Here is a 15,411-nt window from a genome sequence, read left to right as displayed (position 1 = left end):
CAGCAAATAACAAAATTTTGTAAAGAAATTATCCTTCAATTAAAAAAATAAACTAATTTAAAAAAAACTAACAACAACAAAAATAACTCCCACAGATCAATAAGAAGACAGCCCATAAAAAAAAAAAAAGCAAAATAATTGAGCAGATATTTCACCAAACTGAATACTTAGCTAGCAGATAAATATACAAAAACACATGCAATGTGTTTGGTCAGTGTGTGTGTGTGTGTGTGTGTGTGTGTGTTTGGTCAGTGTGTGTGTGTGTGTGTGTGTGTGGTCAGTGTGTGTGTGTGTGTGTGTGTGTGGTCAGTGTGTGTGTGTGTGTGTGTGTGTGTGTGTGTGTGTGGTGTCTGAGTTTTTGTAACCCCATGGACTGTAGCCTGCCAGGCTCCTCTGTCCATGGGATTTCCCAAGCAAGAATACTACAGTGAGTTGCCATTTCCTCATCCAGGGGATCTTCCTGACCCCGGGATCAAACACATGTCTCTTGTGTCTCCTGCATTGGCAGGAAGATTCTTTACCACTGCGCTACCTGGGAAGCCCCTTTGGTCATTAAGGGAATTCAAATTAAAATCATGAGATGCTAATATATACCTAATAGAATGGCTAAAACAGTTTTTAAAAATCTGACATTATGAAGTTCTGACAAGGATGGAGAGTAACAGGAACTCTTATCACTGCTGGTAGGAATGTAAAATGGCACAAGCGCCTTGGAAAACAGTTTAGTAGTTCCTTACAAACTTACCATAACAACCCATCATCCCACTCCTAGCTGTTTACCCAAGTGAAATGAAACATGCCCATACAAGAATGTGGATGCAAATGTTTATAGCAGTTTTTTTTTTTCCCTAAATTACAAACAACTAGAAGCAATCCAAATGCCCCTCTTCTGAGGAGTGAATAAACTGTGTTATATCTATACAAGGAATACTATTCAGCAATAAGAAGGTCTGATTAGCCGGTGAGTGCAATCACATTGATGAACCTCAAATGCATATGCTAAACTGGAAAAATCAGACTCAAAAGGTTACACGTTGTATAATTTAATTAATGTGACCTCCTGAAAGGATGAAGTTAAAGGGACAGAAAACAGATCAATAGTTGCCAGAAGTGGGGGTAGAGTGAGGAAATTAACTACCAAGGACATCAGGGAATTTTCTGAGATAACTGTGGTGAATGGCTTCACGACTATCTACTTCTCAAAAACAGTGAATTTACAGCTTATACATAATGACCTCTGTAAACTTGACTTTTAAAAAATGATATAACGGGACTTCCCTGGTGGTTTAGTGGTTAGGAATTTGCCTGCCAATGCAGGGGACACGGGTTCAATCACTGGTCTAAGAAGATGCCACATGCCTCTGGGCAACTAAGCCACACATCACTACTACTGATCCCGAGGGCTGCAGCTAGTGAAGCCTGCGGCCTGAGAGCCTGTGCTCCACACCAAGAGAAGTTATTGCGAGGCTCACGCACCACAGCCAGACAAGAGCCTGCGGGCAGCAATGAAGACCCAGAGCCGCCAGACATAAAGAAACAATTCCTATAAAATCTGTTTTGTTTTTTTTTTTAAAAAAAAAGATATAACAGTCTTCACATATGATACCTTTCTTCCTCAAGTTTCCCCATCTTAAAAATGGCATCACTATCCACCCATTTTCTAAAGCCAGAAACCTGGCAATGGTTCTTGAAATTTCCTTTTCTGTCACCACCCCCTGATCAGCAACCTAAATCTAGTCCATGTCCAAATCCCATCAATTCTGCTTCTAAAACATATTGCAGATCCATTTTCTGATCGTTCCATGTCCCTCAGTGCAAATCATCATCCACCTCACCTACAGTATTGCAAGAGCTTCCTTGCTAGTCTTCTTGCTTTCATTCTTGGCCTTCTCCAACCCGACTTCTGAATAAGTCCAGATGACTTTAAATGTCAGTTAATCTATGTCATTGCCTTGCTTTAAACTTTTCAGTAGCTCCATTTCTGAACCCCATACACGGCCCCCAGCAGGCCATATATAATCTAATATATCTGATATCATGCTGTAGCACTCCCCTCTACCCTCATGCCTCTCCCGCCCCACCACACACTCATGATACTCTGGCCACACTGGCCTTCTTCCATTTGTGGAGTATTCCAAGGTTTTTGCTCCCCTAACAACTCTGCACTTGCTATTTCCTATACCTAGACTTTTCTTCTTTGTTCTTGTTTTTAAAGGTCAATTCCTTCTCATTATAAAGTTTCAGCTTACATATTGTACCTTTAGAGAAGTCTTTATACATTTTATACTAGCTTATTCCTGACATTCTCTTTCACACCACCTTGTTTTGCCCTTTCCCAATTTATAATTATGTACTTAAGAATTTATTTTCTCAATATTCATCTCCCATACTAGAACATAAGCTCCAAGAGAGCAGAAACTGTTTTCTCTTTTTACTTACTTACTAGCACATTACCTGACATCACAGGAGCTAATAAATATTTGTTAAATAAGTGTGTAGATTAACAAGACACCTACAGTTAAAACAGTAGTAAGATTTCAATATGATTATCCCTGAAGGACCCGGGCAAACACAACCATCCATCTCTCTATGTATTTTTAGGGCCCTCAAATTAGGCTTTATGCATAGAGATATGTACTATTAATTACATTGCCTCATGTAAGTAAGGATCACCAATTTGCAAAACCATAACCACGCAAGTAATGACAAGGTCAGCCACCCAGACAGGCTTACCTCTCCAAACCAGCTGCTTGGCACAGAGGATGGAGCTTGGAGTTGTACAAAAGTGTAAAGCTGTGTGTCCACTTAAGGAGTAGCAGTTGAGCTTTGCTCCACGATCACAGAGGATCTTAACACAATCCAAGTTGGCCATTTCACAAGCCACGTGAAGAGGGGTTTTCCCATTGGGTCTACAGTTGATTGTAGCATTGTGGTCCAGGAGCACCAGAAGACATTCCACGTGACCAAACAAGACAGAGAGATGCAGGCCCGTGGCCCAGGAAGACTTTAATTTGTAACTAGGCAACCAATAGCCTGAAAAAGAAAGGGAAAGAAAGTTTAGCCTCGGATTAGCCTAGGATATCTCCCTGCTTAGTGGGGACTTTCACGCATTTACAAAACTGGGGGAATGATTCGGAAGCTGTAAGTAGCAGCTGTTGGACCTCCTAATGTTTAGCTTAGTAGCCTCTTTGGGTTATTTAAACAGGACTGGGGCTCTCGAGTTGTCACTGTCTTTACTATTCCCTATTATCTCGTTCCTTTGTTTACTTTACCTTCCTGCCTGTCCACAGTATTTCTGTTTGAGACTTCATTTATGTGATTGCATTTTATCTTACATGAGATGCTTATTAAAGAATTTTTTTAAACTCCCAGTCATTATCTTGAGTGATTTCAAAGTTGTTACAAGCTTGTAATTTTCATTCCATCACAGTGCTTTTTCCCTCTAGTTGTTGCTGCTGTCAGGCTAAGGTGTGAATGTATTTGATGTCTTTAGAATATTTGTCACACCAAGATTTTATTTGCCTATCAGTTTATTCAACACCTCTTTCCAAAGAAGAATTAAAGAATTTACAGCAGCTTACAAATTTTACACAATACAAGATTTTTAAAAAGTGATCTACAAAATAAGAGCAACGGGAAATATAAGGTAGGAAAGTAAAAAGAGGTCCTGGGTCAAATAGGTGACCAAAATAAATATAAACTGTGTTAACTGTGTTCCATATGCTAGAACCACAATCTAAATTTTCCTCTGAACTTCCCAGCAGCCAAAATAAACAGGAAAACATGATGTGTTATACAATTAACTATGCCTGCAAGCACAAGCTATATATACAAATTAATTGGTCAGGAGAACCATAGTTGTTTCTAGAACTGAGATCTTAAATTTTTCCCATTAGTTATTGGAAATCTCCCACCCCGCCCCACCCCAACTCCTCTCTCTCTCCTTTGCGTTTTCCCTCTTACCTCTGACTTCTAAACACTGAGCTAGTCCTTTACTCCAAGTGTCCAACAGTTGCCATCTTGACAAACTATCACAAAACAAACTTTGTGTGTCTGTTTTTCTGAATTTATTTATGTCAATCGGAGGATAATACTTTACAATATGGTGATGGTTTTTGCCATAGATCAACATGCACTGGCCATGGGCAGACACTGTGTTGTCTCCCTCCTAAACACCCCCCACCTCGCTCCCCACCCATCCCTGCAGCTTGTCACAGAGCACTGGCTTCCCGCATCACACATCACAATCCCTCTGACCATCTATTTTACACATGGTAATGTACATGTTTCAGTCCTCTTCTCTTAAATCATCCTACCTTCTCCTTCTCCCACTGAGTCCAAAAGTCTGTTCTTTATGTCTGTGTCTCCTTGGCTGCCCTGTACATAGGGTCATTGGTACCAGCTTTCTAGATTTCATATATGTGAGTTAATGTACAATATTTGTCTTTCTCCTTCTGACTTACTTCATTCTGTGTAATAGGCTCTAGGCTCATCAGAGACAACTTTATAAACATTTTTTTTTCAATGTCAATACCCAGAGCCATGGCATCATGCTCACTATGAGTGGGGAATGAAAAACAGGTACAGAAAGATGAAATATTTCATGGCAAGTTGAAGATGTAGATATAATCTGACAGCTCAGAAGAAACTCTACAGCTGAAACAACAAAATACATTTTAACTTGGGTAAATCAGAAGTTTGCTTTTAGGTTGTAAAAATATTCCACTATACAAGTACAAGGTAGGAAGATTATGATTTAATGGTAACTTATTTGAGGAAAAAACTAGGGATTGGAGTTGACAATAATCTCAAAATGAGCTGACAGTGAGATGAAGCTGCCCCAAAGCAGACACAATCGTTAACTACATTAATAAAAGTGTAGCACCCAGAACAAAAGAAGTAAAAAGTTGTATTTTTCACTGATAGATGAGGCGAGAATAAATCTAAAATATTGTGAGTACTTCTGGGCAACAAAAATGAGCATTTGCAAGGCACTCAGAAGATGATGACCACATTAAAGGTGAGCCTGGTGATCAGGTATTAAAATTCTCTCATTTAAGTGGAAAGTGCTACTTATGTGCCACTCCTGGGTATTTATCCTGCAAGTACATTCATTCATGTGTGAAATGCCATATAAGGGCCACTGTATTACACAACTCCCAGCAACACTACTTGCACTGAACTCTTTCTGAAGAGTACGAAGTTCCTGGGAGTTAGGAATCTTGGCAACCTGACCCAGGACAACAACATGTAGTGCACCACGGCATTGTTCTTAATGGTTAGTGCTAGGAAACCACCTCAATCTTCATCAATAGGAGACTGTTTAAATAAAGCATGTACATCCATACAGTGGAACACCATACAGCCATCACAAAGAAGGGGGCAGTCCTGTGTATACTGATATGGAAAAATCTCAAGATACAGTATCAAGCGAGATAAGCAGGGAGCTGAAAAGTGTGCATAAATGCTAATATGTAAGAAAATATTTATAAACACCTAACACAAGGAACCGGAGAAGGCAATGGCACCCCACTCCAGTACTCTTGCCTGGAAAATCCCATGGACGGAGGAGCCTGGTAGGCTACAGTCCATGGGGTCGCGAAGAGTCGGACACGACTGAGCGACTTCACTTTCACTTTTCACTTTCATGCACTGGAGGAGGAAATGGCAACCCACTCCAGTGTTCTTGCCTGGAGAGTCCCAGGGACGGGAGCCTGGTGGGCTGCCGTCTGTGGGGTCGCACAGAGTTGGACACGACTGAAGTGACTTAGCAGCAGCAACACAAGGAACTGGTTGCACTGGTAGCCTCCAAGAACTGGGGGTTGGGGGACAATAACATAGATTTACTTGTCCTTGAGTGCTCCCTTTGAGCTTTTAAATTTAGTCCCTTGTGTGTGTACTACTAATTATAAAAGTAAAATTAAAATAAATTAGGTGCCCCTGTCCAGGGGGGGAAATAATTTAAAGAGGTCATGCACAGTGCTGATTAATCCTGAGGGAATGAATACTCTCAGCTCAAAGTTTGTTTTTCTACAGCCTTCCCTCCAACCTAGACAGACACATACACATACACACACATACACACACTCACACACACTCCCTCTCACACACATTTTAATCTCTTCATCTCTTTCAAAATTCTAGGATCATTTCACTTTCTCTTTCTCCAACTCTTCCCTTATCCAAAGTTGTTCTTTAAAAAGAAATCCAAAGTTAATTTACACTAAGGTCTCACAGACTGAGGATTGTTTAAAGTATGACCTTCTTAGGATTATCTGAATTTGTGTAGGAATCTGTATTCATACAAAAGAATTAAGTTCTAAGATACTAATTCCAGATTTCAGACACTGAAAATGGAAGGTATTTGGTGATATGGAATTTCCCTGGAAGAGTCAAATAGTGTCACAGACAGTCTGGGCTGGGAAGGATCAACCCTGTGCCTATGTTTGTGTGTGTGTGTGGAAATACACATGCACATATAGATATGCAGATATGTATATACATTTGCATGTGTCCATATATACGTTTCCATTTAATTGTGTATGCTGAATCCATGCTCCAAGCATAGTTATTAAGCTATATGGTATGCAACCTGCTTTTGATAAGGAATGAATCACTTCACACCAATATCTAGTCATCTTTTTTTTTATGATTTTTTTTTCACCCATGACATGATTTAATTTTTCCCATTTTTAAAAAGCTATTTATTTTTAACTGGAGGATAATTGCTTTATGATATTGGTGTAAATACTGTTGTAAATAGTGTTGATTTCTGCCATACATCAACATGAATCAGCCGTAAGTATACCTCGGTCCCCTCCCTCGTGAACACCCCTCCCACCTCCCACCGCCATCCCATCCGTCTGGCGTGTCATAGAGCGCTGGCTTTGGGTTGCCTGCGTCACACAGCAAATTCCCTTTGGAGCTGGTGAAGGACAGGGAAGCCTGGCGTGCTGCATGCAGTCCACAGGGTAGCAAAGAGTCAGACACAATGAGCAACCGAACAACAAGAAGTCTATTTTACATATGGTAATGTATATGTTTCAACGTTACTTTCTCAATTCGCCTAGTCATCTTAATACTCAAATTTCCTCTACAAGCAATCTGCGAAGGACAGCCCCTTCTAACTCTCTTGCAAAGAAGCTGGTTCCGGATCTGAAAACCAGAGTGTGTTTTGCCTGCCGATTAGCAGCAAAGATCAGGCAGCTCTATGCAGAAACTGATTGGAAACTCATGTCTGCTTCTGCAATGGGAAGAAAAATGATCTCAGAAAGGAAGCAACAGAGAGCTGATTAAGAAAACATCATTTTGATGTAAAATCAAAGAAACACAGAATGTTAGCGCTGGAGGGAAGGTTATCCAGTCCAAGCCTTTCATTTTCCAGATGAGAAAACTGCCACTTTTTCAGCCTGCTAGAGCCGTAAGACGTCTGCCTCAGTCCAAGCTAATGGACTCAGGGTATCTGCAGCGCAGGGTTTCCATCTGCCTTTGTCTTTGTGGAATCAGACTAGGTGTAGTGCCAACCCAACTTCACAAACCATGAGGAAAGAAAGAAGATTCTGAATTCATCTGTAGTACGTCACACTTTGATATGGAAATACATTTGCTGGTTGGTTTTTTTCCTTCCCCCTAAATTCCCAATAGCACCAAGAGACTCTCCTGCCTGTTTATTACCTGAATCAGTCATCCTCGGCCTCTCCATCAGTTACATCTGTGTCTCTCATAATCATACTCACTAACCAGTAAATTGGGCTCAGAGAGGACCAGGTCTTGGAATTCAGCCACCTCCCTGAATCGAACTGCACCTACAACTCACCTCTTAGAAAGGAACCTGGGCGTTAAGAATGTTCCTGTAGGTGGGTGACAGCAAGATGCCTGAGCTGGTGCCCCAAGGGAGCTGAGTTGGAGAGATTAGGAAGAAGACAGATTGTCGGATACAGACCAGCCTCCCTCGCAGTGTATCTTGATGCTGCATTGCAGAACTTTGGTGGGGGGAGCTTCTGGATGATTCAAGCCCTTGCAAAGCAGGAAAACCCACTAGAGAGAAAGCAGCAGCCCACAGCAAAGAGGCCACCCACATCCAATCACCACTTTCAGTGAGGCTGTGGCCACGGGTCACTGTGTACCAAGTGCAGCAACAAGCAGGAGTGTCCTTTCCCCCCTACCCACCCTCACTGAGGACCAAACATGAGGCGATGCCATCATCAAAAACCGCAGTGATGTAGCACTTATTAACACACTCCTGTCAATGCTGGTATGTCAAGAGATCACAATTTCTCCTCCAAAATGTAACTCCCAATGGTCACAGCATGACAGAAATACAGTTAACTAACTGGGCAGAGTCCTTTTCACACTCTCTCTTCTTTCCACAGCAGAATTGTCCTAGGGCTTCAGAACTCGGAATGTGGTTTACTCTTAGCATTTGTCTTTCAAAGGGCCCCCTCTGCTCACCTCTGCAGAGGCCAGGCTCCCCTCTGACTGTATGCTCAGACTGCACACAGGGCGAGGTGTTTGGGGAGGGGGGCGTGGGGAGGGAAACCCAGGAACAAAGCCCTTGATAGGGCCAGAGGTGAGGGAGGTACTGACCCCCTTAATGTAAATCACTCGGTTCTCGCCCCAGGTCTGCAGTCTATGTGCAGTGATGCCCTCTGCTTTGCTCTGCCTGAGCAAAGAGCTTAACTGAGAAGAAAAGAGATGAAAATTCAGATTCTTTCTCCAAGGCAAAAATCCCCAAAAGAACTCTCAAATACAGGCCATGCCCACTTGGATTTACAGCATCCATAGTCACTTTTTTACCATTCCCAGACCAAGACACATAATCTGCTTATATAATTTCGCCTTCATAACATTGTAGATAATCAGCATGCAGGAGATTAAGAGGGCGTCTTGACAAAGCTTCCCCTTTACAGATGAGGATAAATATCTTGCAGAGATTAAGTAGCAGGAAGTGCCCATGTTTGTATAATTAATCTCCCCAAATCTCAAACCAGTCAATCCTAAAAGAAATCAACCCTGAATATTTATTGGAAGGACTGATGCTGAAGCTGAAGCTCCAATACTTGGGCCACCTGATGCAAAGAGCCGACTCACTGGAAAAGACCCTCGTACTGGGAAAGATTGAGGGCAGGGGGAGAAGGGGGCAAGAGGGGATGAGATGGTTGGATGCTATCACTGACTCCACAGACATGAGTTTGAGCAAACTCCAGGGGATGGTGAAGGACAGGGAAGCCTGGTGAGCTGCAGTCCATGGGGTCGCAATGAGTTGGACATGACTTAGCGACTGAACAGCAACAACAAATCTCTAAGTAGCCATCAATGGTCTGAAAGCTACATGCAGTCCACCTCCAAGCTGATATCACTTTTAGGCAAAAATTCTAAAGGAATGGAGTTATGCTCCTACAAAAATATGCAGACCCATTCTCATGTGTGTGTTTGGGTGTGTGTGTTTAATTTAAATCAGAAACCAGAGTCATTAAGTAGACAACCCGCTGGCTCAGGAAGGAGGGTAAGGCGCGAAATATTTGGGTCATCTTTTGAAAGAGGGGGTTGGTTCTGCTCCAGTGTTTGGGAGGATGTACACATTTCTGGTAAACCTTCAGCTAAGCCCTAGATCTGCCACAGTTTTCAGCTATAATGTTATCTGAGTCCAAAGAACCCCACACATGAGAAGCCTCTGTTATTACAGCCAAAGGTTACACACGCTGCTCATGGATGGATTAGCAGACATTTGCTCTGCTCTGTCCACGTATTTACACAGTCCTGAAGGATTATAGACTGGAGCACAATTCTTGGCTATCTTTTAATAGCTAATATTTTCAGGATAAATCTCAGAGTTCCCCCAGGAGAGAGGAAGGAAAAAAGTAAGCTTGCAATGTAAAATTTAAAAGAAAAATGTTTGAACATCTAGGAAAGGAAAAGAACCCTAGGATGGCAATACAAAAGCAGGAGAGTGAATTTCTGGCAGACAGGAAAATTAGGTGATAAGAAGATTACTCATTAACAGAGTGAAAATAAGCGCTTTCAAGATATTTGGAAGGCTCTTGCTACTTAGTAATAGATTACCTGTCAGAAAGTTTTTCAGTGAAATCAGTCATTGGCTATTTTAATTAAAAATATGACTATCAACCAAAGAACCTGTGGCTGTGGGCCATAAATGAAGTACTTAAAGTGCATTACACTGATTAATAAAAGGATTCTGATTAACCTTGCTGACTAGGGAATTTCATACCAAAGAGATAAGTATGATATTCCTCTTGTAACATTAATGAGCCAAGGCTCATACACCTGAAGGAGAATCAAAACATGCGGTGAGAAAAATCTCTGGAAACAGCTTTATGGATATTCATGTTTCCAGTATGGAGATCACCTACTGAGAATAACTCTACATTTTCTTAGAGGCCTGTTTTCGCTATGAATGTTGTGTGCTTCACTCATAATAAAGTATATCATTGACATCTCCTAACTATTCAACTGTTTATTGTATTTGGGAGTTAAGAGTTGTTCATTATTTAACTTTACTTCACATCATTCCCACTTTAAAGTGGTCAGCTGGTAGATGGCATTTCGCTTACTTGTTTTCATTTTAAGACCGATATATCAGTCATTCTCCAGGAGATAATGCAAATACCAATCAGAATGTTGCTGATGTTTACTTTACAAAGTCACATATCTTTAATTGACAAAACATAATTTTATCTGAAGACTTGATTATGAAGTTCAAAATGCTTGAAAAAACAAAACGAGATGTCTCCAAGAATCATTATTGGGCTTCAAGGTGGCTCAGTGCTGAAGAATTTGCTTGCTAATGCAGGAGACATAGGTTCCATCCCTGGTCTGGGAAGATCCCACATGCTGCAGGACAACTAAGCCCATGCACCACAGCTCCTGAGTCTGTGCTCTGGAGCCCCCGAGCCACAACTACTGAAGCCACAAGCCCTAGAGCCCATGCTCCCCAACAAGAGAAGCCACTGCAACTTCAGAGCACCCCTGCTTGCTGCAACAAGAGAAAGGCCTGTGCAGCAATGAACACCCAGCACACCCGTAACTAAATAAATACAATCTTCTTTAAAAGAATCGTTATTAGGGGCTGGGGCTAGGCAGGACCCGCCATCTGGACCTAGAAGCTAGCTTCTAAATCTGTTCTCACTCTCACAGGCGAGAGAAGCTGCTCAATGAGACAGGGCAGCAGAAGTGAATTTCCAGACACTTTGTTCTACTTTCCTCACCAAGTCCATATTTTACATTTGCTTAGGAGGTCAACTTTTGATTACTGGCGGTACCATTTAGATTGTGGATTTGGAGTTGCATTGTTAAGATTCCAAGTTGATTTCTTCACCAACAGATTTTTGAGTTGCCTTTACAAAAAATGTAAACTGACTTTCATACTGGCTTAAACATACCATAATTTAGGTGAAAATGTGGTCACTTTTAAACATCTTATGTAAAGTGCTACAATATATCCTAAAAGAAACAAAAATTATTTGGGATTAATTGTACCACTGTTGATCTCCCACAAGACAATCAAATGTTGAGTATAAATTCCATTACTAATTACACAAACCAAATTTAAAGGAGGCATATTATGTTCTAGATTTTATACACTGTCATGCCAATTAAGCCAAAAATAACTAAAAGCTGTGGAGAAGGAAATGGTAACCCACTCCAGTATTCTTGCCTGGAGAATCCCATGGACAGGGGAGCCTGGCAGACTACAGTCCATGGGGTAACAAAGAATTGGACACGACTGAGAGACTGAGCAACTAAAAACTGAAGACTGCCACACTTTCAAAGTAAGCCAGTAACATTCTATTTCTTCATCTGGATGCTGGCTGTGGACGTCTGTTCATTTTGTGAAAATTAATCAAGCTGCACACTTAGGATTTGTGCACTTTTCTGTTGTAGAGCTTTTCAAAAGTGCTTTAAAAAATAAAAAACTAATGCATAACAATTCAACAGCATTCAACATCCCAGAAGTCTGCTGTGATTTAATAAAATCTCACAAAGTTTAATCCAGTCACATACCATTCAAGGCCACACAGAAAAGGGTCTCATTCATTAGAATTATTCAGAAAGGAACTAATTCTAACTAACTAAAGAACAAACGACCAGTGTAGCCTGCTCAGCACTACACTAGTCCTTGGGAATTCCTCTGTGACTTAGAAATTGACATAGCCACTTAGGTCTACTTTGCTTGGCTAGCAACTAGGATTCGATGTTTCACTTCCATTCGTGACTAAAAGCAAAGGTTTGATAATTAGGCTGGAAGCCAAGTGAAAATATATGAAGAAACTTTGAAGAAAATGGGATTAAGATTGAAGAGACAGAGTCTTATACCCGTATTCATATTAAACACGGAGTAAGTGTATTTCTTTCTATAGGTACATGTGGACATGCACACGTGTGCACACACACTCATGATTTCCTGCATAAACTCTGAGGATATGACCACAAATTCTGTCATTTCCTGCATTCACCTGGCATGCACAGGAATGGAATGGTTCTGTTTTTTCCCCCAAACCCAGAGAGTGTGATTTGCTTTCTCTCTAATTGAAAGCCCCATCCCCACAGTCCTATGAAAACACCCATTAGCATGAATGAAAATTTAGCTCTATTGAAAACCATAGAGAGTCGGCTCATACTGACAGCAAGATTTTAAAGTGCATTTTTTTCTCGTTCAAGGATGATGACACCACTGGAAGCAAGAGAAACAGCATCCTTCTCTGTAAACTGCCACTAAAACCCCGTTTCTCACCACCTCAGAACTTTTCCATGATCTACGCAATTTGGCATGCTCAGGAGATGAGGAAAGGCAGTCTTCACAACTCAGGGTCACACAAATTACCTGCTGACTTGGATGTAAGTTATTTTACTCTCGGCTTAAGTATACGTTTTTAAAAATACCTTAAAATGTATTTGGCATTCAGAAAGTCTTTCACTAAACAAATACATAAGATGAAAGTAATCTAATCATATAGTATATACTTCTTCTTAACAGAGCTTCTATCAACCACTTTTGAAAACACAGACCCCTTCCTTATTTTCCAGTCAAAATAGCAATGGCAATTTATAATAAAATCCTCGAGTAAAAAATATAAACACTAACTTGCTTCAGCTATTCCATGCTTCCTTCAGAAGTGACAGTGTATTAATGTAGAAATATATACCATTAGTATTCACTTCTGAAAACTGATCATGCTGATGATTTATATACAAATGGAAAGTATTTTAAACATAAAAAATGAATCGCTATCTCTCCCAATGCTGTACACAAGACCTTATCCTCTATTTTGTTTAAACAGAAGTGATGTTGAACATGGTGTTTGTTTGCAGTCTGCTCACCAGATGGCCTCGCTACTCAAATTCCCCCATTAACTAGCTGATTTGGGAAATCAGAGTCTGCTCACTTCTAATTTATTTCTGAGTTATTAAGCATGGGTTCCAGAAAATCCCTTGATAAAAGAAATTTGGTTCTAATTTTTGTTATCCTTAGTTCTTCATAAAGTAGGTACTCTGTAATAAGCAGATCTACAATTTTAAGCTTTCACTACAGTCACGGAAAAAAAGTTAACTTTTTGGCTTTTCTGGTTTTAGCGTTTCTACCTGAACTGAAAACTCATTTAAATGACAAGGATCATAAAGGTGCATCAAGGTATAGCCTTACCCATTTATTAACCCTCCAAATAGGGGCAAAAATCCTTTTTCCTTCAAGTGCACATAGAGATGATATATCTTTAAGGGCCCTGTTAACACAAAGTTAGTAGCCTGTTCCCAAGCCAGTCATAGTGGCTGGATTAGATTTCAGCAATCTATTTAGTCATAATCTAGAGAAGCTTTATGCATTTATAGGAAGAAGAAAAGCTAGAAATAGGAGAAAACTGCATTACTAAATATTTTTATCCAAGATTTCAAATTCCAGGCACAGGGATATAGAAAGAAAAGAGAAGGAAAGTAAAGAAAACAATATATTCACATATACATATATCAGCTCATGATTTGGTCTAGTTTAAAGAGAATGAAATGATTACATTAGAAATATTTTTTAAACCTATATTTAAAGAAACAATAAGAGCTACCAGTTTACCTTGGGTGACTAATGGTGCGCATTTAAAAAAAAAATCCATTTTCTATCGATTTTACAATTACACCTCTAATTTTTTACCTTGTTTATAAGATGCCAAAACCATATTCTCATCTTCAACTTCAAAAACTGTGTCCACATCTATCTGTCTTTGGATTAAAATGGCCTTCAATTTTCCGAAGTCATTTGACTTTAGAGCCTCAAGGAAGTTTCTCTTGACTAACTTGGCAGCTGCAGATTTGGTGATAGGGGCAGCCGTACCGTCCATCCTTCCTGTCCCTCTGGAAGCTCTGTCGTGCTTTATCAGGCGAAGAGCAGCGAGCAAACAGGCACATGCTAGAGAGCCCACAAACTGTCGCTAATTTTATCCCAAAGTTATGCTGATCCGTTCTATTTATATAGGGATCATTTCAAACTTCAAAATATCCTTCTTGGCTGTCACTGCACTCGCAGGACTTTTAAACTGGTTCTATACTAATTCATTGAAGAACATGTCGTGTCAATATGAAGGAAAATCCTCGCAATATATTTCAGAGACTGAAATGTCATCATTATTTCTTGTACAATCAGAGGAGTGTAAGATTTAAAAGCTCTTACTGCTTTTTTCCCCCTTTGTATAAACATCTGGTGCCCAACTGGAGAGTCAATGTCTTGCTCTGATTAACCAATAGCCACAAATGAAAATTTATTACAGTTTCTGATACATGTGCTTCTGAAAACCTATAATAATTTTGCAGTATGAGCCTGCAAAATCAAACACGGTCAAACACATCTGAAAACAAACAGGAGGTTATCAAGTGCCACAGACTTCCAACATCCTACAAGAAAGCTGGGTAGAGTAATGGTGGTAGGGGACCATTTTAGGTAAAAAGAGACTAAAGAGATAAAAACCGCTAAATGCAATGAGTGAGTAAACTTTATTTAATCTTGTATTTTAAAAAAATCAGTTAGAAAAGATTATCTTGGTACGGTTGTGGGACTATATGGACTAGATGTTACTTGATAATAGTGTTCTTGTTAATTTTTTAAGGTGTGGTAGAAAAGTATTGTGGTTATGTAGAAGAATATTCTTATTCTTAAGGGGTAAACTGTCATGGTGTCTAAACATTCATTTCAAATAATTCAGAAGTACAAAATTAAATGCATATATATACACACACACATATATGCATGTATACATACATGAGTGAGAGAGTGAATGAGTGTGTAAATAGAGACAGAAAAAGCAAAAGTGGCAAAAAATTAAGAGTTGGAAAATCTAATGAGGGATTTAAGATGACCAGGATATTTTTTTACTATTGTATAATACAATTATATATTTCAGATATCGTTGT

The 15,411-nt window shown here is 40.0% G+C and overlaps 1 protein-coding gene across 1 annotated transcript in view; it reads right to left on the bottom strand.

Annotated features, from left to right (window-relative positions):
* The window catches only part of ASB4 (ankyrin repeat and SOCS box containing 4), a 75,800-nt gene extending 61,389 nt beyond the window's left edge, over positions 1–14,411 (bottom strand). Inside the window, exons 1-2 of the mRNA XM_043873254.1 lie at positions 14,159–14,411; positions 2,734–3,033 (exon numbers count right to left, since the gene is read on the bottom strand). Coding sequence (XP_043729189.1) covers positions 2,734–3,033; positions 14,159–14,345 — 487 coding nt within the window. The 5' untranslated portion in view covers positions 14,346–14,411. The remainder of the gene's footprint in view (positions 1–2,733; positions 3,034–14,158) is intronic.
* Positions 14,412–15,411: the final 1,000 nt, after the last annotated feature.

This window comes from Cervus elaphus, chromosome 18 (genome assembly GCF_910594005.1).
Source record: "Cervus elaphus chromosome 18, mCerEla1.1, whole genome shotgun sequence".
In the NCBI taxonomy this organism is placed as follows: Eukaryota; Metazoa; Chordata; class Mammalia; order Artiodactyla; family Cervidae; genus Cervus; species Cervus elaphus.
The sequence above is the reverse complement of the archived record's forward strand: the minus strand, read 5'-3'. Positions and strand labels throughout refer to the sequence as shown.